This window comes from Notamacropus eugenii, chromosome 2 (assembly GCF_028372415.1).
Source record: "Notamacropus eugenii isolate mMacEug1 chromosome 2, mMacEug1.pri_v2, whole genome shotgun sequence".
In the NCBI taxonomy this organism is placed as follows: Eukaryota; Metazoa; Chordata; class Mammalia; order Diprotodontia; family Macropodidae; genus Notamacropus; species Notamacropus eugenii.
In genome coordinates, this window is record NC_092873.1 from 86,615,751 (window position 1) to 86,638,241 (window position 22,491).

At 40.0% G+C, this 22,491-nt stretch overlaps 1 protein-coding gene across 1 annotated transcript in view; it reads left to right on the forward strand.

Moving 5' to 3' along the window:
• Positions 1 to 22,491, forward strand: part of LOC140522730 (antigen WC1.1-like) — a 98,987-nt gene that overhangs the window by 68,879 nt on the left and 7,617 nt on the right. The window contains exons 18-22 of the mRNA XM_072638030.1: positions 1,417 to 1,563; positions 1,937 to 2,032; positions 3,942 to 4,094; positions 4,773 to 4,854; positions 20,879 to 21,015. Of these exons, the coding sequence (XP_072494131.1) occupies positions 1,417 to 1,563; positions 1,937 to 2,032; positions 3,942 to 4,094; positions 4,773 to 4,854; positions 20,879 to 21,015 (615 nt within the window). The remainder of the gene's footprint in view (positions 1 to 1,416; positions 1,564 to 1,936; positions 2,033 to 3,941; positions 4,095 to 4,772; positions 4,855 to 20,878; positions 21,016 to 22,491) is intronic.

A 22,491-nucleotide genomic window follows, 5' to 3' on the forward strand; every position in this document is an offset into this window, starting at 1 on the left:
TGAGTTCAGGTTTTACAGAACAAATTCTTTCATTAAGGGATTTGTTCTGTGAAGTATGTATTTAGACAGGAAGGTGCACTTAAAGACCTAGATGGCCAAATGTGGCCTGAGGCCACAGGCTTTCCACCTCTGCTCTAAAATGATCACTTTTGCAGGTGAATAAAAAATATATTGCTATGATGAGGAACAATTAGAAGGCTTTATAACAGTCCTGCAGATGGTGGAGACCTTTACTAGAGTGTTGGCTGTATCAGTGGAGGGAAAGAATTTGTGGAGATGCAAATGAGAAGAATATCCAACTAATTTAATCTTTGAGGAAAATGAGAGTGAGTTTTAAGAACAGCACCAAAATCATGAGTCTGAGTGCTTGGGAGGGTAGTAGTGTCTTCAGTAGTAATAGGAAAGTTTAGAAAGGAGGAAGGTGTATGAGAAAGAGAAATAACATGAGATTATCTGTGTTTCTTTGGACACATTGTGTTTGAGATTTCAATGGCACAGGAGGAAGGTTATATGAGACACATTCTGTATGTGACTCTTTCATGCCTTGGCGAATCAAATCTTTTAGATCAGAGCATCTGTTGAGACACTTGTAATCTAGAGGTTGAGGTGGGGTTGTGGGGACGTATAGAACTATCTTAGAAAATATGTGGTCCTTCCATAAATTTCCAATTTTGGCATCTGCATTTGGGATTTGACTTCAACACAGGTCCTCTGACTTCAATCCATATGGTCTCTAAGTCTTTTCTTAAACTTGAGCTGGATGCAGGGGATTGAGGAGACCTAGGAGTCTTTCTAAGCTGTTTAGATGGTGCATTATGGGAGGATGTTTCAATCATCGGGGGATTAGAACAGGATCCAGAGAGCATGCCCAACTTGATCTCTCCTCATTCTTCATGTAATTTCTTCCAGCTGAGAGGAAAACATTGGCATCTACCACAAAAGACACACTGCTCTGTCACTCCCCCTTCTATCAACTCAGGGTTCATTTGACAACAGAAACCTTCCCAGGCCCAAGGCTAACCTTTTGGGATTCTTTTATCTTTGGGGAGATCTACTGTCCCAGACTCCTGAGAGGCTTCTGAGAAGCTTGTGGACTGGGGATTGAAGAGGGGTTTGGAAGGGTCCACAGAATGTTTTTCAAGAGTATATCACCTCCTGCCAATGTCCAGTTTGGAGAACTGGAGTTCATTCCCCTTAAGGAAGGATGGTTCCTTCACTGTGCATATTTGGGCATCCAGGCCTATCCAGGTCTCTCTGCAGAGCAATTGTGGGGGAGGTTCCCCAGTTGGAGGATCTTCAGGTTGAGAGGGAGCTTCAGATGTCCCTCCTCTCTACATACTCACTTTAGTGAACTGTCCTGGGGAGTTTGACAACTTCATCCATAATCCAGAGCCTTATCATTCTTCTTCTTCAAAGGACCAATCACTACGACGGTTTCTGCCCCTTTGATTTCTGGCATCGGCTCTCTGCTTGGGATCGTCTGCCTCATTTTAGGGGCCCTTCTCTTTCTGGTCCTCATCCTTCTAGGAATTCAGGTGCACAGAGGGAGAATTCAGCAACAAGGTGGGCAACCTGAGGGGCACTGAATAATGTGGGTAAGGGTGTGGGTGGGTGAAGGGAGACAACGGACAAGAACAAATAAAGTACTTCAGGACTGGATATGACCCAAGTGTTTTACTCTGGTTTTCAAGCCCCAAATAGATCTGACTGTCATGGGCCCAGGAGAGGCTGAGCTGTGAGCACAGTGCTTATGTTAGGTATGGTATTCCAGCCAAGGTCATACAGATTGCAGCTGGGAAGGGCAGGCAACCATATTAGAACTCAGGAGCGGCCTGAGTGTGAACAGAAAGTAGAAATGAGGAGGGCCCCTAAGACAAATACATATCAGGTGATGGTCTCAGGCCAAGTTTCTGATCCATGGCCATATTTGTCCCAGCCTTGTCCAGATATGAGGATTCTCTTAATGAAGCTGTCTACCAAGAAATTGATTACTACCTGACAGTGGACAAGAAGGATCTTTTCAGCAGCCCAGGTATGTGTATCTTCTGCCCATCCTCCTCCCTTGGACACTCTCGACATGAACTATATGCTTTAGTCAGTATCAGAATCCGTGGTCTTGGTATCTTCTGAATCTCTGCCTATAACTGCCTGCTGAGGCTCTCCCCCTTGCCATAACATTTTGCTTTCCATTTCCAATTTTCCACATGGGCAGACGGGTCCAACTGCCCCATTCTGAGTTCTGAGTTTCATCTCCAAGGGGAAAATACCCAGAGCTCCATGTTCTTTCTATTCTGATGTTCTTTTATCAGTCTTGGTCCCCTTGATTATACTGGCTGCAAGTTCAAGTTAGGTCCTTATTTTTTCACTTCCCAAGATACAATGATTTTATTTCTCTAAGAGGATAACCAACTCATTAACATTGTTATAAATTGAAGCCATTATCCTCTTCCCTCTAAATCTGGGGGTTTCTTGCTAAGAACAGAATTGGAGCAAAACTCGTTGAATGTCCCTAAAATTAATAATATGAAGATGTTGATGAAACCTCCTTCCACACCCTTAGGGATTTTCCATCCACATGAATTGTACTGATCCTTAATAGCAGAGCCACCATCTCCACCTCCCCCTGGCCAGCCCCAGGAGCCTCACTCACTACCAAACTTTCATTTGTCCACACCTTCCCCGTACTCTGCATAAAGAACAGCAATCTTCTGTTAGGACAACATCACCAATGACGTCTCAATTTTTAGAACATAGCTTGTTTCACATCATTAATGTCTTGTCAATCAAGTTCTTCAGCCAAATATAGACTCTTCTACGAAGGTGGCATAAAAAATTTCTGTCACATTTGAGAGATACCTTACTCTCACCCAGACCACTTAGATTACTCGTCTCATAGGGTGACTTTTTTGTCCTTGTCACCAAAGACTGTCAGAACTCCCTGTTTAAGGTTAGCCTCATTGCTGTCAGAAAAATTTGTTGCATTGTTCTGAAGTCTGTGGATAGACCCAACCTGAGGAATGGAGGGGCAAAATACATTTCCTTTTACTATTTACATCTGCCATGTTTTTCTCCTCAGGGTCTATTCTGGGTGGTATGAGAGACAAGCTTCCATGGTATACAAGGGAAAATGAAGGGAAAATCCAACCTGCAGTTTCTCCAAGAAACAGGAAGTGCCAGACCTTAAAGGCAAGGACTGGTGTTTTCCAAGGTGTTTTCTGACCTGGGAGGCATCAGCCAAAATGCTACTCTGTTGTCTTCAGCTCCCCCCCATCCCAGACATTCCATAACTCCCCAGGTCAAGCTTTTCCCAAGTACTCTTAATGGCAGCTAAATATTCTCTGACTGCAAACATGTGCTTGGGAGATAGAGGTTTGGACTGAGACCAAGGAAATGATTCAGAGAAGGGCAGGAATGGAGTCAGGTGTGGTTTGCTAGGTGCCAGACCCCTGACAGGGGCATAAGGCTTCATCTCATGGTCAGAATCATGATCAAAGGGGCGACAGAATCTGGAGCATACTTCTGTGAATCAGATTATTTTTTCTATTGTGTTCTGTCTTAGGGTCACTCTTAGCAGAGCAACATGAATTATGACAGGGTTGAAGGTTAAGTGATTTCCACCTTGAAGCTGGGGCCAGTGATAAGCAGTGAGGTAATAGAAATTAAATGAGGGGAATTTTGAAGCTAAAAGAAATAAAGAGAAAAATAACACTAAGGCTACTAAAATCATTATCCTATATGAGGGAGTGTTTGTCCCCTTTCTGAATTTGGTGATTCTTAGTGAAAATTCAGGTCTCCAACTTTAACCCTAATTAGTCTTTGTCTTCAGCTGAATTTAGCTTTGAACACCTCCAGACTCCCTTCTGTCTTAAAAAATATGAATACACATTTATTTTCACAGACACAAGGACATCCCTACACTTACAGAAAAATCTCTTCCTCAGATATCTCAAGCTGGCCTGTTGATTCCCCTGGTGATGGGTATGATGACGCTGAAGAATTATCTGGACCTGAAATTCCCCCTGTATCTCAGATGAATGAGGGCAGTGCTCTGGGGACTACTGATGAATGGGATGAGCAGAAGGAATCAAACACACGTGAGTATTTTCCAACAGACTGATTGACTTGACAAGTGAGATTTCCATCTGTGGGTGAATTTATTTTGGAAGATAAAAGGGAAGCACTACCTACCTACACACACACACACACAAACACACACATATGTCTCTATATGCATATGCTTGTCTATTAAAATGTATGCATACCCATATGTGCAATATATATATGCATACATACATGCAAGTACATTGATAAGTTTTTCTCTCTATATGTGTATATAACACATACATAAGTATCCATTTATGAATATATGTATATGTACATATATGTTTATATATAACAAAAATATTTTGTCAGTATATTGAGAATTCTCTGTATTGACATTTATCAGAAATATACCTGGGACAATTGTACCCACAGTGGTGTGACTAAACAATAAAATGAGCAGATCCTGAGGTTCTACAAGTGCCTCCTCCAGGCTCCCATTCTCTTTGACCTCAATATACACTCAATGGAAAAAGAAGTCTTTCTTTAGCCCTCTCTCAGTCTTGGTCACTCCTGCTCCCTTTTCTGACAATGGTGCATCATGACTGAGAAAAGACTCTTCACTGAGATCTCCAGGGTGGCATTCTTTTCACCCATCTGTAACACCACCAAAGGCCTCTTGCTTTCTTTTAGATGTAAGTACAAATTCACGTCCAATTTCCTGTTTCTAGGTGTATCTCCTGAGTTTTCGGGGGGATTCTCTGACTCCAGGATGGGAGAAGATGCCCCACCAATATCCTCTGAAGACTTGGGGTATGATGACGCTGAGATTGGTGTCCCTCAGATGTCACTTGAAGACTATCAACTGCAAGCAGTCTCTTAATAAATGTTTATTGAATTGAATTGGAGTGGAATCAGTTTCCTGAAATAGTTTAAGAATTCACCTGCCCTCAAGTACTCTATCCTGAGTGGATAATGTTGAGTGTTTCTTCTTCACATGTGGTGAACTTGCTCACCAGGGTGAGATATTTACCTCTATCAAAAGTGCTTCTCCTTTAGGACCTTTAGTTCTGACATTTCCCTCTTTTATCCTTCTTTCCCCATATCCTCGCTGTTAAACTTTGATTGTCCTGTATCTTTGGCTTAATCTCATCTTGTGTACCTTTTCTTTCAGTCCTTTACCCACAGTATGGTTTCATTTGTTTTGCTTTCCTTCATCAATAAAATGATCAGTCTTCTCAACTGCTCAGAATATGTCTATGTAGGTAACATGGTTCATGAAATGTGGAGCTATATTGTCTGGACTATAGAGAACACACCTCTTCAGAGAAGCACCTTCCCTGTTGAATTACCAGACTATGTAGGCTAGTGTACCTTCTCCTGTAGAAATGAAGATCTCCAGATCTCATTTTCCGTCTCAGCTGGATAGAAGACTTTGAATCCAAGATTCCAGTTCTTTCCAATCTCTCCTGCTATCTCCCAGAAGAGCCTCCCTTGATTCAGGGATCAGTCCATGGCCCAATTTATATCATAACTTCGGGCTTTTCTTCAACATTATGCCCTTGATCTAGCTGTTGAGGGAAATGCTTATTAATAACCAACTATGGGGGAGATCCATTTTCCTCTGTCCTATTTCCTTATTTGAAGCCCAGTCTCTGAAGGACAGTCCTGACCTCTGCCAAAAATTTACATCACCTAGGCCACCTTAACTAGTTGAATTCCTGCTCATTATGTTTTATGTAGGTTTGGCTGTGAGTAAATTCTTTTATTAAATTGCCTAAGCCTGGAGGTGATTTCAGAATAACTGAGAAGATCAAAGTCATATCCTCCATCCCTCATTAGAATAGTCACCTCAGGAACATTCCCTCTTCCAAGTTCATATAAGCACTGAATGGGGTCAATAAACGGTCTTGGGCATTAAAGGCTGTCACTGACCTCTCTTTCCTTGACAATATCCTAGCATTCTTAATGAAATGATTAATTATCTAGTAACAATTTCTCTTGAATTTTTTAAATATCTCACTTGTTATAAGTGAAACTGAAAATATTTCTATGAAGTTAACTCATCCCACAGCTCCTCCTGTTACCCTTCCAATGCCTGCCTATTCTTTCTCCACCCATTTCCACATTGTACTTCATTAATTGCTTTGTGAGATATGGACCATTCATACATATTATTATTTCAATAAGCTCATCTGAAGCACCTATTCTTTGCTCACAGATGTTAAATCCTGCTCTGCCGATGATGCAGAAGAATACTCATTATAGTGTATGGGAAGTGATTAGAACCTTGCACTTATAGGCAGCCAAAGAAGACTTTCTTCCGGGTTGAGGTATCCTATTGTGTGCGTTATGCATGTCTAGTAGCTGTTGAGAATAGTCATTATTGTGCTGGTGAGGAGAGGCCTTGTTCACCCTTCTTTCTGGCCCCCCCTTCCCAATGGGCTACACCACTCTTTCCCATGTTCTTCTTCCTCTTTACCTGGCCTCCTCACTGTCAGCCTTGGCTTTCTCTGTAGCCATTCCTTTGTCCTTGCCCCTGGGCAAGCTTTTCTTACAAACCCATCAGGGAGAAGACTATGGGAAGAGAAATTGGACTGGATTGAAGTGAGGCACGCTTGCGCAATTTCATTTTCCAGAGTCATCCAAGGCCAGTGGCAAGATGAACATCGGGACAACTGGCCCAGGATGCAGTGGATGACTCTGGTGCCTTTGTTCCTTAAACACAATTCGCACACTGTCCCTGGATGTCATTGGTCATCTTTGACACTAACAACAAACAACAGGTTATGTAATTTCAAAGTTTTGTTTAAATGAGGAATGCTGCGGTTACTTTAGTATGGACTCTGGGTTTGTATAAATTATAGTAAACAAAAGTATTTGTTTTCTTTTACAGCACATACCTTGGGGCCCATTCTACTCACACTGACAGGCCTCAGAGGGCAGATGCTTACTTGTCTTCTGAGGGTATTAGGGGACTCTGAAGGGCTTGTGCAGAGGGTCATCAGGCATACAATAATAAGTTAATGAATGCTACCTGTTTAATATTGTAACTCACTAGTCCTTCCAAGTGAACTCTTCCAAGTGAATCACTGCCCCAATGATTAATAGTAGTTATCAAGTATTAAGCCAGATGACTATCTTTTAGAAAGTGATTTTGCAGGGGTGGGACACCTGAAGCCTCAAGGCCACATGTAGCACTCTAAGTCCTCCAGTGTGATCCTTTGAGCGAATCCAAACTTCACAGAACAAATAAGGACAGGGAGACAGAGACAAAGACAACGAAAAGGCAAGTTACTTTCTCTCTTTGAACTGTCATTGATAAAATTGATTAGTAAGATGAAATGCAAAGAAATAACTAAATGAAGAACTCACAAAATAATGTATTTGAAACACTTTACAAGCTAAAGCACTAAATAGATGTAACCAGTTTTTATTACTAGGCTTCCTTAAGTTGGGTGGGCCCCAAGCCTACTGTTCTTCTCTGTTCTATGTTTGAAATAATATTAAAAGGGTGGTAACCCCAGAGTTTACATTAGACAAATACTAAATAACCTATTGAATTGGGACAGGAGAGGTGAGAAGTGACAGCATATTTAGGAAACTTTATTGAAAAGAAATCAGATTTCTGTAAATGGGAAGATTCCCACCACTCTGCCTGAAGGTTAGAGAGAGGGAATGAAGAAACTTTATCATATCAACAGAGAGACACGATAACGCTAAAACTAGTGCTTTGGAGTAGCTGGTGTATCTTCCTTTCTTTTCTGGGACCCAGCTACTAAGGAAATAGAGCAGAAAATCTCACACTTGCAGGGCATTTGAGCTGTCTGTGATAACCTTCAGCAGTTACACACCTGCAAGCCACACACATAACTAGCAGGTGTGGATTTAATTACAAATAGCACCACACTGATTATCACCGTATAAATATCCTCCTGCTAACACTGTCCTGACTGATCAGGGTTAGAATCAGTCTTGTGGGTTTTCACCTGCCAGAAGATTGCGTTTGCATCATGTATGTTGGAGGATGCATCAAGAGCTTAAGTAAATATTAAAGATTCCTTTACTTGCTGATCTGAGGACAAATCTGTCTCTTGTAGTGGGGGTGGTGGGTGCTGAAGTTTTGTGTTTGTTGTATTCACATTGTCAGCCACTTGTGTGTTACTGTTCTCATTACATTGTCTTTGTAGGCTTAGACAATTAACCTTGATGCTAGATAATCCTGAGTCTTTGTGCCTGGGTTTTAAACTATGACTCACATGCACTAGCTGTGTGACTGTGGTGAAGTCACTTATATAATGAGGTTAATGCTGTAATGATGAATAATGATAACGAGAGGCAGCTAGGTGGCACAGTAGGTAGAACAATGGGCCTAGAATTGGGAGGATCTGAGTTTAAATCTAGATTTGGATGCTAACTAGCTGTGTGATCCTGGCCAAGTCACTCAGTATGTCTGTTTCAACTTCTACAACTGTAACATGGGATTGTTTTTTTTTTTTGGCTGAGGTAATTAGGGTTAAGTGACTTGCCCAGAGTCACACACTTAGTAAGTATCAGGTGTCTGAGGCCAGATGTGAACTCAGGTTCTCCTGACTCCAGGGTTGTTGCTGTGTATACTGTACCACCTAACTTTCCTTAGAACCACATACCTCCTGGAGCTATTGTGAGGATCACCTGACATAATGTTTGTAAAGCACTTAACATTGTACCGGACATATCAGAGGTAGATAATAAATGTTATCCATCCTTTCCTTCATCTTCCTCTTGCACCCAAAGTCAAGAAGCTTGGCACTAGCTTTTTCACTACTCGCCCCGCTTCCCAGTTTAGTACTTGGGTCACAGTCTTTTTGTCCTTTAACCTTGTCTTGTGCTTGATAACTTCACTGTATATGTTGCTGTCTCTTCAAATATCCCAAATATCTGAGTCATCAGACTCCCCACTTTCCATATCCTACTTTCAAACTCAGTCAGATGGTTATCACTCAGACATTAATATTACCTGTAACTATACCACCTTCATAATTTAAATGAAAAATGATTTTTACATTGTAAATGATTTATTATGAACTTAATATTAAACATCAGTTCAAGTTTCTCCTCTCTAATCCACCCTCTGCCCAAAATATTTTTTTTACTAAGGTCTGAACATGTAAAATAGGTTCATTTCCAGGCATTTGAAGCCCTCTGAAATCTGTCCTCTGCCTTCTTAAGTGACCTTCTTTTATATAATTTCTCTTCCTCTAAAGCTCCTTCCTCTAGAATTACTTCTGTCTACATCATCCACCCTACTCAATAAATTTCAAGGTTTAATACACTCTTTTTTTACCTCCAGGATCCAATAAAGTACCTTTTGATTCTTTTCAAGGTCATCCTGGATCAGACCCTTTCTGAACAAATGAGTTGGGATGGAAATGAAATGTTATTGCTCCTTATATGTGTAGGAATTGCTTCATTCTTTGTATTTTATACTTATTACCTAGCATATTGTTTGGCACCCAGTATGTACTTAATTAATATTTATTAACTGAGTGATCTTGAATGCTTGTCCTGATCCCCTGAAACTGGTAATTCCCTCCTTCCCTTGTGTTCATTATATATGTATATATATGATTATTATTAGAACATACATGTCATTCAATATTACTGTTTACATTGTTGATTCCTTTACATGAATTCTATGTGATTTCCCAGTCTATGATTATATTTTTAATATTTCTATGACATGAACACCTCACGTAGCCTTTCCTTCCTCCACCTTCCACCCAACGTCCCATTTCTTTCGAATAACTCCGAACATTGGCACCTCTTCATCAAATGTGGTTTGTTGTAAGTTCGTGAAAGGACAGGATTTCTGCCTCATTCAGTGATAGTTTGAATGGTCCTGGATGAAAAAGTTAGCTAATGTTACCGTGAATAGGGTGGAAAATCATTAGAACATCCCCTGAAGTGGCCTAAGGTGGTACAGTTCCACTATAGAGCAACCTCCAGCAGGGAGAAGGGGCATAGTAATTATGGCATTAGAGGAACTGAGAAGCCCTGCAGTGACAGGGTCAGGAGCTGCTTTTCCATGCCTGTGCCCTGGTTATAGATGCTCTGTAGATAGAGGCTTTGGTAAACATCTGCTCTGGCTACGTGTCCCTTCATGTGCAATATCTGTGCATGGCCGCACTTCCCATGTGTAGATTTGCATTTGTGGAAGACTAAGCCCAGGTTTATGGAGGAAATATTCTTTGATACTTTCATTACTATCATTGTTCTTTAAATGCTTTTGTGTTTTGAACTGATTACATTCCTTGATTGATTTGGCAAAACAGCAACCATAGTCATGGGGCTTATTATCTATTTATTATTTTAAATACTGGAATCCCTGAGTAGTTAATTTGAAGGTCATATGAGTGAGAGGAAAGTACTTCAGATACTACATGTCTAGTAGTATGGTAGCTGAATGAGAGATCTTTATAGTTCTTCAAATTACAAAATTCTGTGATTCTTCAAAGCTTCTACACTTGACAGGCTCACAGAGCTTCTTTTGCGTGGTTTTTAATCAGAGCAAATTATACAGGTCTTAGCATCCTGCTTACTCTGTCACAGCTGCTTGTGAGTTTTGAGATGACTCAGCTGTCTGTGGATAGATAAGCTGAGTGCTCCAGAATTCTCTACCTTACTTGAAATCTTGGCAGAGATCTAGGGAATCAGGCTAATTGTGACTGATGTGGAGTTTAGGTGGGAGGGAGGAGGGCCTAGAAGCAGGAAAGAGGGATTTGTTTTATTTTCTTTGATATCATAATAGTGGGGAGCTGTTTGACTTTTATTCTGTTTCATTTTCTCTGACAACAAATAATCTATGGATAGGAAAGGAAGAAAACTCATCGAGAAAGACTCTGATGTTGGGAAAGTTTGAAGGCAAAAGGAAAAGGGGATGGCAAAGGATGAGATGGACAAATAGTGAAGTGGAAGCAATGATTTAGACAGAATTTGGGAGATAGTGGAGGATAGAAGAACCTGGAGAGATATGGTGCATGAGGTCATGAAGAGTCAGACATGACTGAACAGCAGCAACAACAAAGGAAAAGATAGAATAAAAAGGGCTAAGAGAGAGATGATACCTGCCATATATACATATATATACGTATATGTGTGTATTTGCATCTACATCTATGTGTAGATATATATTAATATGGGGCAGCTAGGTGGTGAGGTGGATAGAGTGCAGTGTCTGAAGTCAGGAAGACTCATCTTTCTGAGTTCAAATCTAGCCTCAGACATTTACTAGCTGTGTGACCCTGGGCTGCTCACTTAACCCTGTTTCCCTCAGTTTCTCATTTGCAAAATGAGCAGAAGATTGTGGCAAACCGCTCTACTATCTTTGCCAAGAAAACCCTAAATGTAGTCATGAAGAGTCAGACACGACCAAACAACAATGCGAAAATATATTGATGTAAAATATAATTTATTATGTAATATGCCATAAATATATGTTACATTGGCACACATCTACTATTCAAAGGAAATAAAAAGCAAAACAATTTACCAAATTTGAAGCTCTATAGAAACATTTATTATTATCATTACTATTATTTTTCTATTATCTGAGAATTATGTGGGAAATAAGATGTGGGAAGGCAGACTTGAAGGATAGACTAACCTCAAGCCTTGAAAGGGTAGCTGAAGCCGGACTGTGAAAGGCTTTAAAAGTCAAAGAAAGGAGACTGCATTTTGTTCTAGATATATTGGAGCCTCTCAGACAGGGGAGTGACAGAGTTGGAATTGTAATTCCTTTCTCTGACCCTTCTTAATATAGAATGCCAATCCCTACTCCTCCACACTAATTTGCTCACTTAGATGACAGAAAGAGCACAACAAACAGTGTGTTGGGACTGAAATCTAGAAACCCTGAGTTCAAAATTAGGCTCAGTCACTTACTAGCTTTGTGACCGTGGACAAGTCACTTAACTTCTTTCTTCCTTAATTTTCCTTCAGTGAAATGTCAATAATAATGGTACCTATATCCCAGGGTTGTTATGAGAATAAAATAAGAAGATATTTGTAAAGGATTTTTAAAATCTTACGTTACTTACTATACATAAATTGCTACTATATAGATGTGATTATTGTTATTATTAATTATACTTTTCAAAAAGTCTATCAATCCTGAACCATATTTCATTCATTAGACGCATCTAATCACATCATTTCTTAATGCAAACTCTGAGGTCTAATTTACCTCCTTTCATTAGCACCTTTGAGTTATCTTGTTTGTTCCCAAAACTTTGGGCATTTGTATACAGACAGTTTGTTAATTTGGAGCATTTTTTTTTGTGTTTTTAGAGATGTTTATCCTTTTACTTGAAATTATCGTTCTTTGTGATACATATTTATACATAACATTTTATTACCTCTCTATTCATTGAGAATTTATCTCACTTATTTTCTTTATTTTGGTCACTTGACAAAGTGTGGCAACAGATAACATGTGGAGTGAATAAGGGAAGAGTTGATGATGATATCAACGTTGTTAGCATAGGTGACTAAGAGGACTGTGGTGCCTTCAGCAGTAACCAAGAGTCTTGGTCCCTTATGGTCCATCATATTATAGATTTAGAACTAGATTGATTCCTAAAAGACATTTAGGCAGCACCCCCCACATTTTACAGATGAGGAAATTAAGGCCCTCCCTCAGAGGTATACTGACTTCTCCCAAGGAGCTTAATGGAGTTCCTCTGAGTCCAAATTCAATGTCCTTTCCTGTGCACCAGAAGCTATCTCCTCAAGTATCTTGACAACACTTTTCTATTCACTGGGACTCTCCCCTATTTTCAGATACTTGGCAAGTAACTACTCAGTAATACAGCATATTCTGGAAGAGGTTCTGGTGGTGGTGGTAAAATCAAGATGACAGAGTGAGAGAGAGTAGTTGGTGGATTCCATCACAATCTCCTCCACAATGACCAGACCTAATTCTGATCAGGAAGCGAAGAGTAGTTCATGGTGAGCTATTTTCCAGTCCTAGGAAGATTAGGATGTTAGATGAAAGGCTCTGTGGAACCTGGGGTTTGGGTTGATCAGAAGTGTCACACAGTAGTATTGTGGAAGTGGCAGCAAGTTGTAATGACAGCATCATCAGTAGGGAAGAGACCAGTACCCAGGGTTGGCAAGGAGACAACACTTGGGAAAAGAGATCTCAAATGACCTTTATACTAGTGCTGTGAGCAGAAATGGGGGCATCTGGAAGCTCTGTCGCCCATTTTCCAGTTCTCGGTCACAGTTGCAGGGAGGAGAGAAGTGACAGTGTGCAAGGGAATGGGGGCCCTTCCTGTGTAAGGGCCATGGAGCAAATTCCTTAAACATAGCTGGGTGGTTCAGAGCCCAAGGACAGAGTGAGGACTCAGTTTTAATCTTTATTCCTACACGTGAGCCTGAAGTGAAATAAACCACTTCAGGAGACCAAAATGAGGGGAAGCCAATAAGTTAATTTCTCTCTGAACTTCTACAACCCCCCAGTTGGCTAACAGCAACTGGATCCAGCAGTAATTTATTGAAACTGAATCACACACAAGGCAATTGATTCATAAAGGGCCAGGAACTTGCAGTGCACAGATCAGGAGGGTAGTGAACATATCTTTCCCCACATCATACCACTTTGGAAGCTCTCAAAACTTATATGCCTTCAAACTGAGTTTGAAAAGTCAGCAGAAGGAAGTAGCAGTGTAGAGTGAGGATTCAAGTCAAACTCTCCCAACCCTGATTCCAATGAACTTTAAAATAACATGTCAAATCAAATTATATGCTAGCGTAATCCACAAAAGTTCAGGGTGAGACAGTTTTCCAGTTCAAGAGAACTCAGGAGACTGGAATGAGAACTCTGTGAGACTGGCAAAGAGTGCAGTATGATAGCACCATCCGCTGTGGGTCTTGAAAGCTGTCAGCAGCAGTAGCAGCATCAGAAAAACTTTTCAGTTCTCTTGCCAACCAGGAATGGCAAAATGATTGGATAACTTGTCAGAAGGAGATTATAGAAGACCTCTGTGTTGACACTGGACACAGGACTGGGCAACCCCATTGCCTACTAATCACTTATGGGATGTAGTTCCAAAGCACAGAGGAACACTAGTGCTCATAGTTGCAAAGGAGCAAAGGTCCTTCCTGAAGAAGAACTAGAGTGTGGACCAGGAGAACATTGACAGTGTCTCTGCATGGATCACACTATCTTGGAAATACAAAAATTAAAAAAACCCCAAAGTTTGCTGTGAGAACATTGGCATAAAAAAGCCACTTGAAGCTTGGGACACTACCCTGCTCACCAGATGAGCAAAGTCCAACTTTAATAAAAAGAATCTGACCACAAAAAGCTACTGTGGTGACAGGGAATATAGATATGAACTCAGCAGAAAACAATGATATGAGAAGATCTACAAGCAAAGAATCAAATGGAAATGCAGATGATAGAAATTTGATAAGAATTCCCAAAAGAGTTTAAGAAGGAGATGAAAAAAGAGAATACCTTTCTTTTAAAAATTAAATAAGGATGGTAGAAGAAAAGAAATTAGAACTATAACACATAATTATCAAAAGACAGCAGCTTGGTAAAAGACACAAAAATACAGAAGAAAACTACATATTAAAACAATATTGGTCAAATGAGAAAAGATGTGCAAAGCCTCATTGAAGAAGAGAACTTGTTATAAAACAAAATTTTGCAAATGGTAAAAAAAGAGGTATAAAATTTCACTGATGAAAATGACTACTTAAAAACCATGACTGACCAAATGCAAAACGAGGTATAAAACTTTACTCATAAAAATAATTCCTGAAAAATTAGAATTAGCAAGTGAAGACTTAATAAGAATGAGAAATCAATAAACAATGAAACAATGTCAAAAGTTTGAAAAAGTAGAATATGAAATATGTTTTGTTAAAAAAGATTGATTTCGAAAATAGATCCTCTTCAACGTCCATTATTGCCACTATTACTCAACGTTGTATTAGAAATGCTCGCTATACTAATAAGACAAGTAAAACAAACTGAAGGAATAAAAGTAGCCAAAGCTATCATCTTTGCAGATCATATGACTGTACGCTTAGAGAAGCCATGAGAATCCACTAATAACTACTTGAAACAATTAACAACCTTAGCAAATTTTCAGGATACTAAATATATCCACAAAAATTATCAGCATTTTATATATGACAAACAAAACCCAACTGGGAGAGATAGAAAGAGAAATTCCATTGAAAATAAAAGTAGACAATAGAAAATACTTGGGAGTCTACCTGCCAAGAAACATCCAGGGGGTATATGGATACAATTACAAAACAGTTTTCCCATAAAGAAAGATCTAAACAGTTGGAGAAATACTAATTGCTCATGGGTAGGCTAAATTAATAAAATAGAAATGATAACTCTACCTAAATTAATTTACTTATTCAGTGCCCTATCATACTACTAAAGGATTATTTTATAGGGCTAGAAAAAATAATCAAGAATATGAAGGGAATAAATGAAGAAAAAAATGTGAAAGAAGACAGCCTAGTGTTACCAGATTTGAAAAGACATTACAAAGTGGTAATCAACAAAACAATCTAATTGGCTAAGAAACAGAATGGTGGATCAGTGAAATAGATACGGTACGCAACATTTAGTAGTAAATGATCATAGTAATTTAGTATTTGGTAAACCAATGTCCCAAGCTTGTGGTGCAAGAAGTCAATATTTGACAAGAAATCGTTGGGGAAATGGAAAGCAGTTTGGTAAAAACTAGGCAGAAATTAGCTTTTTACACCATCAACCAAGAGAAAGTCAACAGACTTGCATGATTTAGACATAAAGGTTGATGACATAAGCAAATTGGAAGAGCATGTCAAAATTATTTTTCAGATCTTTGGATAAGAGGAAGAGTTTATGACCAACCAAGACAGAGAGAATTCTAAGAAGTAAAATGGACACTTTTGATTATATTACATTCAAAGGTTTTTCACAAACAAGGCTAAAAATGAGAAGGAATGCAGGAAAGTGAAGGAAAAGGATGGGAGGAGATATCTGTTCACCAAGAAAGTAATCTTCTATGGTGTTATTTTTTTCCCCCTTTTCTGGGCATTTTCCCAGACTTCTGAGTTTCCTCTCCACACCCACCTCACCTCCAGATCCGCCCAGCTAGTGCTTGGGGTCTGAGATTCAAATGCTGCTTCCCAGCCTAAGGGCCTCAGCAGGGGTGGGGCTGCTATTCAGTGTGAGAGGTGCTCCGGTGGGGGCAGGGCCGCCACACGGGCTCAGTTCCCTCAGAGGCTTTACGCGGAGACCTTTAACAATGGATCTGAGGTCCTGCCTGCTTTGGGAGCCCCTCTCCGCTGCCCCCTCCACTGCTGCCTCCTGAGGGGGCCTGAGTTATGGGGACTCATTTTGGTGTGAAAACCTATCTTACAATACAGGAAAGTGGGGGAGAAGGGGATAAGCAGGGTGGGGGGGATAAGCAGGGTGGGGGGGATGACGGAGGGGAGGGCAGTGGGAGGAGGAAGTAATTTGAGGTCAGTACTCTTGGGGAGGGACAGGATCAAAAGAGAGAGTAGAAGCAATGCAGGGCAGGATAGGATGGAGGGAAATATAGTTGGTCTTACACAACATGACTGTTGTGGAGGTCATTTGCAAAACTACACAGATATGGCCTCTATTGAATTGCTTGCCTTCACAAAGGGAATGGATGGGGAGGGAGGGATAAGGAGAGGTTGGAACTCCAAGTTTTAGGAACAACTGTCTAGTACTGTTCTTGCTACTAGGAAATGGGAAATACAGGTAAGGGGGTATAGAAAGTTATCTGGCCCTACAGGACAGAGGAGAGGATGGGGACGAGGGAAGGGAGGGATGATAGGGGAGAGGGCAGATTGGTGATGGGGGCAATCAGAATGCTCGGTGTTTTGGAGTGGGGGGAGGGGACATATGGGGAGAAAGTTTGGAACCCTGGATTTTGTGAAAATGAATGTTGAAAGTTAAATAAATAAATTAAAAAAAAAAAACCAGTGTAGCAGAAACTAATTATATACCAAATTCTCCTACTGTATATCAAGAGAAGGTCAAAATGGGTACATTGTTTACACATAAAGAGTGACACCATAAGCAAATTAAGAGAGCATGGAATACTGTCAGATTTATGGATAAGGGAAGAATATGCCACTAAAGAAGATGTATAGAGAAATACAACATATAAAGTAGATAATTTTGACTATATAACAATAAAAAGTTTTTGCACAAACAAAACCAATGCAACCAAAATTATATTCGAAGCAGAAAATTGGAAAAAATTGCAACAATTATGTTTGAGAAAGGTCTTATTTCTCATATATAAATAGAACTGGGTCAAATTTATAAAAATATAACTCATTCCTTAATTGATAAGTGGTCAAAGAATATGAACAGGTAGTTTTCAGATGAAATCAAAGTTATCTACAGTTATATGAAAAATAGTATAAATAAATACTGATGCAAATTAAAAAGTGTCTGAGGTACTATCTCATACCTATCAGAGTGAGTCATATGACAAAAAGTTGGATATTGGAAAGTATGTGTGAAAACTGGGACACTAAAGCACTGCTGGTGGAATTGTGAAGTGATCTAACCATTCCAGAGAGCAATTTGGAACTACATCCAAAGGAGCATAAAAACTTTGCATGCCCTTTGATCCAGCGATATCACTGCTAAGTCTATATCCCAGACACATCCAAAAAAGGGGGAAAGAACCTATTTGTACAAAACTATTTAGAGCAGCTCTTTTTGATTTAATCCTAGTTCCTTTGACTTTTTGAATATCATATTTCAAGTCCTTCGATCTCTTATTGTAGAAACTGCTAGAGCTTGCATTATCCTGATTGTATTTCCACAATACTCATGTTGTTTCTTTCTGACTGCTTGCAATATTCTTCCTTGACTTGGGGACTCTGGAATTTGGCTACAATATTCCTCAGAATTTTTCTTTTCCAGTCTCTTTCAGGAGGTGATCAGTGAATTCTTTCAATATTTATTTTATCCTCTGGTTCTAGAATATCAGGGCAGTTTTCCTTGACAATTTCATTAAAGATGATACCTAGGCTCTGTTTTTGAGCATGGCTTTCAAGTAGTCCCATAATTTTAAAATTTTCTCTCCTGGCTCTATTTTCCAGGTCAGTTGTTTGTCCAATGAGATATTTCACACTGTCTTCTAGCTTTTCATTCTTTTGGTTTTGTTTTGAAATTTTTTGGTTTCTTATAAAGTCATTAGCTTCCATCTGCTCTATTCCATTTTTTTAAAGAACATTTTCTTCAGTGAGTTTTTGAACCTCCTTTTCCATATGACTAATTCTGCTTTTTAAATCATTCTTCTCCCCATTGCCCTTTCAGACCTCTTTTGCCATTTGGGTTAGTCTACTTGTAAAGGTGTTGTTTTCTTCAGGATTTTTTGGGTCTCAATTAGCAAGCTGTTGCCTCTTTTTCATGATTTTCTTTCATCACTCTCAATTCTCTTCCCAATTTTTCCTCCACATCTATTACTTGATTTTCAAAATCCATTTTGAGTTCTTCCATGGCCTGAGACCGTTGCATATTTATTTTGGATATTTTGGATGCAGAAGCCTTGACTTTTATGTCTTCCTCTGATGGTATGCATTGTTCTCCCTCATTAAAAAAGTAAGAAAATATCTTTTCACCAAGAAAGTAACCTGCTATAGCCTTATTTCCCCACCTATTTTGGGCATTTTCCCAGCCAGTTACTTGACTTTTGAGCCCTTTATCAAGTGTAAGGTATACTCAAGGGACCTGTAAGTTCTCACTTCCTCCAAGATGGCACAAACAAGGGAAAGGAGCTTCCTCCTCTCCTGATCTGTGCTCTGGTCTGGGAGCAACCACAAGGTTTCATGCCTAGAATCTGCGAGTAGAGTTCTCTCTGCAGAGCCTCCACCAATTTCTCCTCACCCCAGGACCTCCTGTCAGAATTGAGACTCAGATCAGCAGCTTGATTCCCCCAGGGTCTTCAGTTGAGTGCTCTAAAATGGACATTGCCACCACCATGGCTGAGGTCAGACCAAGTTCCCTTCTTACTCAGATGAAAGAGCTTTCTCTCTGACCTTTGAAGCTGTCTTTGGTGTTTTTGGGTTGAGGAATCTGGGAACCGCAGTTGCTGCCAGGGATTGTGCTCCCTGAGGCCTGCTCCAGTCCTGTCCCTGCCGTGATGCACAGTCAAGGCTGGGCTGTACTCTGAGGGCTGCACTTAGCTCTGCGCCAGGTGTGATAGACTTTTACTGTTGGTTTTCCAGGCTGCCTCAGGCTGGAAATCTATTTCACTCTGTCCTTTTCTGGCTTCTGCTGCTCTAGAATTTGTTTAGAGTCATTTTTTACAGGTATTTTATTGGCTATGTGAGGAGAGGTTCTACAGGTCCATTGTTCTACTTTGCCATCTTGACTCAACCCCCTATAATAGCTCCTTTTATGATGGCTAATAATTGAAAGTCAAAGGGATCCCAATCAATTAGGGAAAGGCCAAACAAGCCATTCTTCCCTTCTCTTCCCTTCCCTTCCCTCAACCTTGAGCCTATTGTACTCTGTAACTCAGACACCATGGGACCCCTTCCCCCTGCCTAAAGATAAGGTGATAGAAAAAACTTGAAATGAGATAAAGTTTCCTGAAAGGGGCACCTGAAGTGGGACTGGAAGAAAGAGAAGGAATTCAAGAAACAGAAATATGAGGGAGGAAGTTCTAGGCCTAGAGTATAATCTGCACTAGTGCCCATAAGAAATAGAGAAGGCAGAATAGTCTGTATAAGAGCTAATCACATTTTTTTCATACATACTCACACACAGACATACACAAACATACACACATTTACCCATACTTCACTTCATTAGACAAACCATCAATATTTTCACAGCGCAGCCTTAGATAGACTTGTTTCTGCCTTCCCGTCACTACCCAAGACCCTAAGGTGGCTGTCTCCTAGATGATGATGTCCAAAACCTCGTAGAAAGTTATCTTTTTAGTTGTTATCTTAAGTCAGACTTCCTGAGAACAAAAGCAGTACAAGGTGTGAGGATTTCTGTAAGGTAGCAAGTCACACGAGGCTCAGTAAGACCCAGTACAGAGGTGAGTGTTCAGCTTAGGAGTAATCACAGCACAGGACCTTATACGTATTTGTCATTGAATACACATTTGTGCCATTGAATCATAGTTTCCCTGAGATTCCCATGTAATGTCCTTGAGTCCAATGTGCTATTTGTCTAGGGTCCTTTTGTTCGCTTCCTTCCAAAGTCTACATTCTTTATTTCTAGTCCTAGCTCAAGTTAATTTTCTCCAATTCCAAAATTATGTCTTTCTAAGGGTCCCAATTGTATGTTGAAGTTAACTTCTTTTTCTCTTTCAGATTTTGCCTTGGGTTTCATCTAATGAGAAGTGGTTCACTTAATATAAGTTCAAATAAACCCAGTTACATGAAAGCTGTCCCTGGTTCCAGTCCATGAACTGCACTGAGTGACTGATTACATCATTGACTGAGACTGGATTCATATTTTGTTCCTTGTAAAATGAGATGGACTCACAAAGAAGTTAGAGTCATACGGATATAGCTTTTACACCCCCTTCTGAGATGCACAGCTCATTCCAATCTTCATAGACAGAATTTTCAGCACAAAACCTCTTCTCTCATATAAGGAGATATGTAGGGGTAAGAATTTAATTGGTTTCTGAATTTCAGATGTGGCAGATCAAGTCTCTGATACTGTCTGAAATGGTAAAGGGAGTTTCTATTGGATCTCAGCACAGGTGGTGTGGTCAGGAGCTGAATCTATATACTCCTCTCCTATTGCTGTACACCCCTCTTTCAGTGCTCTGGGGTCTTTCAAGACGATTTGGTGCTTTCAAGACAGCTATAGGACTGGTGATGTCAGCATGGTCTTAGAGAGACTTCCTACTGCCCAGACGCTGATGCTCCTTTTTTGCAGTTTTCTTGTGACCAACTCTGGTAAGATTTTGCTTTCCTTCTTCCCCAGGATCTGCGATACCAGGAGTTGGACTGAGCAGGACTGGGCTGCTGGACTTGGGGGGAAAACTTATCAGTCAAAAAACCATAATATGATATTTACCATCTGTTTGGGGGAATTCAAAGTAATTACAATGTTTGAATTTTGGGAGACCTTCTTAATTAGGTTTGGAGGGGGATTATTCATCAGGAAGGATGGTATTTATTCCCAAAATTAGATTGTAAGGTCCAGTAAAGTCCCAGGAATGATCTGAGGTTTCATGTGACTTCTAGTGTGGCAGAAGGTCAAGAAACCAATAGAAGACCCATGACTGCATAGTTTCGTCTCATTGACTTGCTTTGGCCTGCTATGGGGCATCATCTCAGTGTCATTCCATCCCTCTAAATGACGAAAGGAAATTTAAAATCCTTGCCATCTGTCAAATTCAGTGTCTGATTATATGGAAGGAAGGCTTCCTACATGAAGTAAGCAGAGAGGTGCCCTAATCTAGTCACTTAACCCATTAGCCAAAAGAAACTTTGTTGAGACTATACTGTATTGGCCTTGGTTGACTAGCTGGGAGACCATTGTTAGTTTATGAAATGACCTGAAAATTTTATGTGGTCTCTGTGACTGGAGAGAAGAAATACAGATATAAGCTACTATACAACTTAAATAACTTTGCACCTGCAGCCTAGGTCTGAACCCCAATCTAGAGATTGTGCTTTTAAGATCTACACTGCTCAGTTTAAACACAAGGGCTTACACTCTTCCCTTAACCAAAGTATTTTGCAAACATTTTGCTTCAAAGACGATTTTGAACTTCTCTCCCTGGAATTAGTCCTCCCTGAACTTAAGGGACTAGTCAATTCCATTCCCATTTTATAGAGGATGTATCTGAGAATGGGTAATATCACTTCATTCTTCCCAGAATCACCAATATGGTCAGAGGGAAGAGGAGCTGGGATATGGTCAGAGGCTCAGGACTCCTCTAATTAGCTCCTAATTTTATCTCCTCAAAATTATTGAGTAGAAACTTTCTCCAACTGCTTAGAATTTCACACACTTTTCTATATTTCCAGAAATATCAAGCCCTGTTCATAGTAGATGCTCACTAAGAATGATTGCACTGGTTTCATTTATGCTAACTTTCCCAAGAGAAGATATTGAACAACTTACATGCCTATTCCTTCTGTAAAATAAGCTCTTAGCTATAGTGGCAAGAGGAGTGGTGATAGTCAAGAGACCTTTGTTCTGCCAGTAGTGATGTGAATTTCAGAAAGTCACTTTACTACATTCAACTTCATTATTTTATCCTGTCAAAGAAAGGGGCTCAGATGAATTTTCTCAAAGGAGTTTTTCCTGCTCTGAAATGTTAAATATTTCGTGGCCCTCTCCCCCTCTGAGTCTCAGTTCCCTACTCCTCCATCCCCATAATATATCCCTTTTGACCTTATCTTCCTATAAGAGTAGGTGTT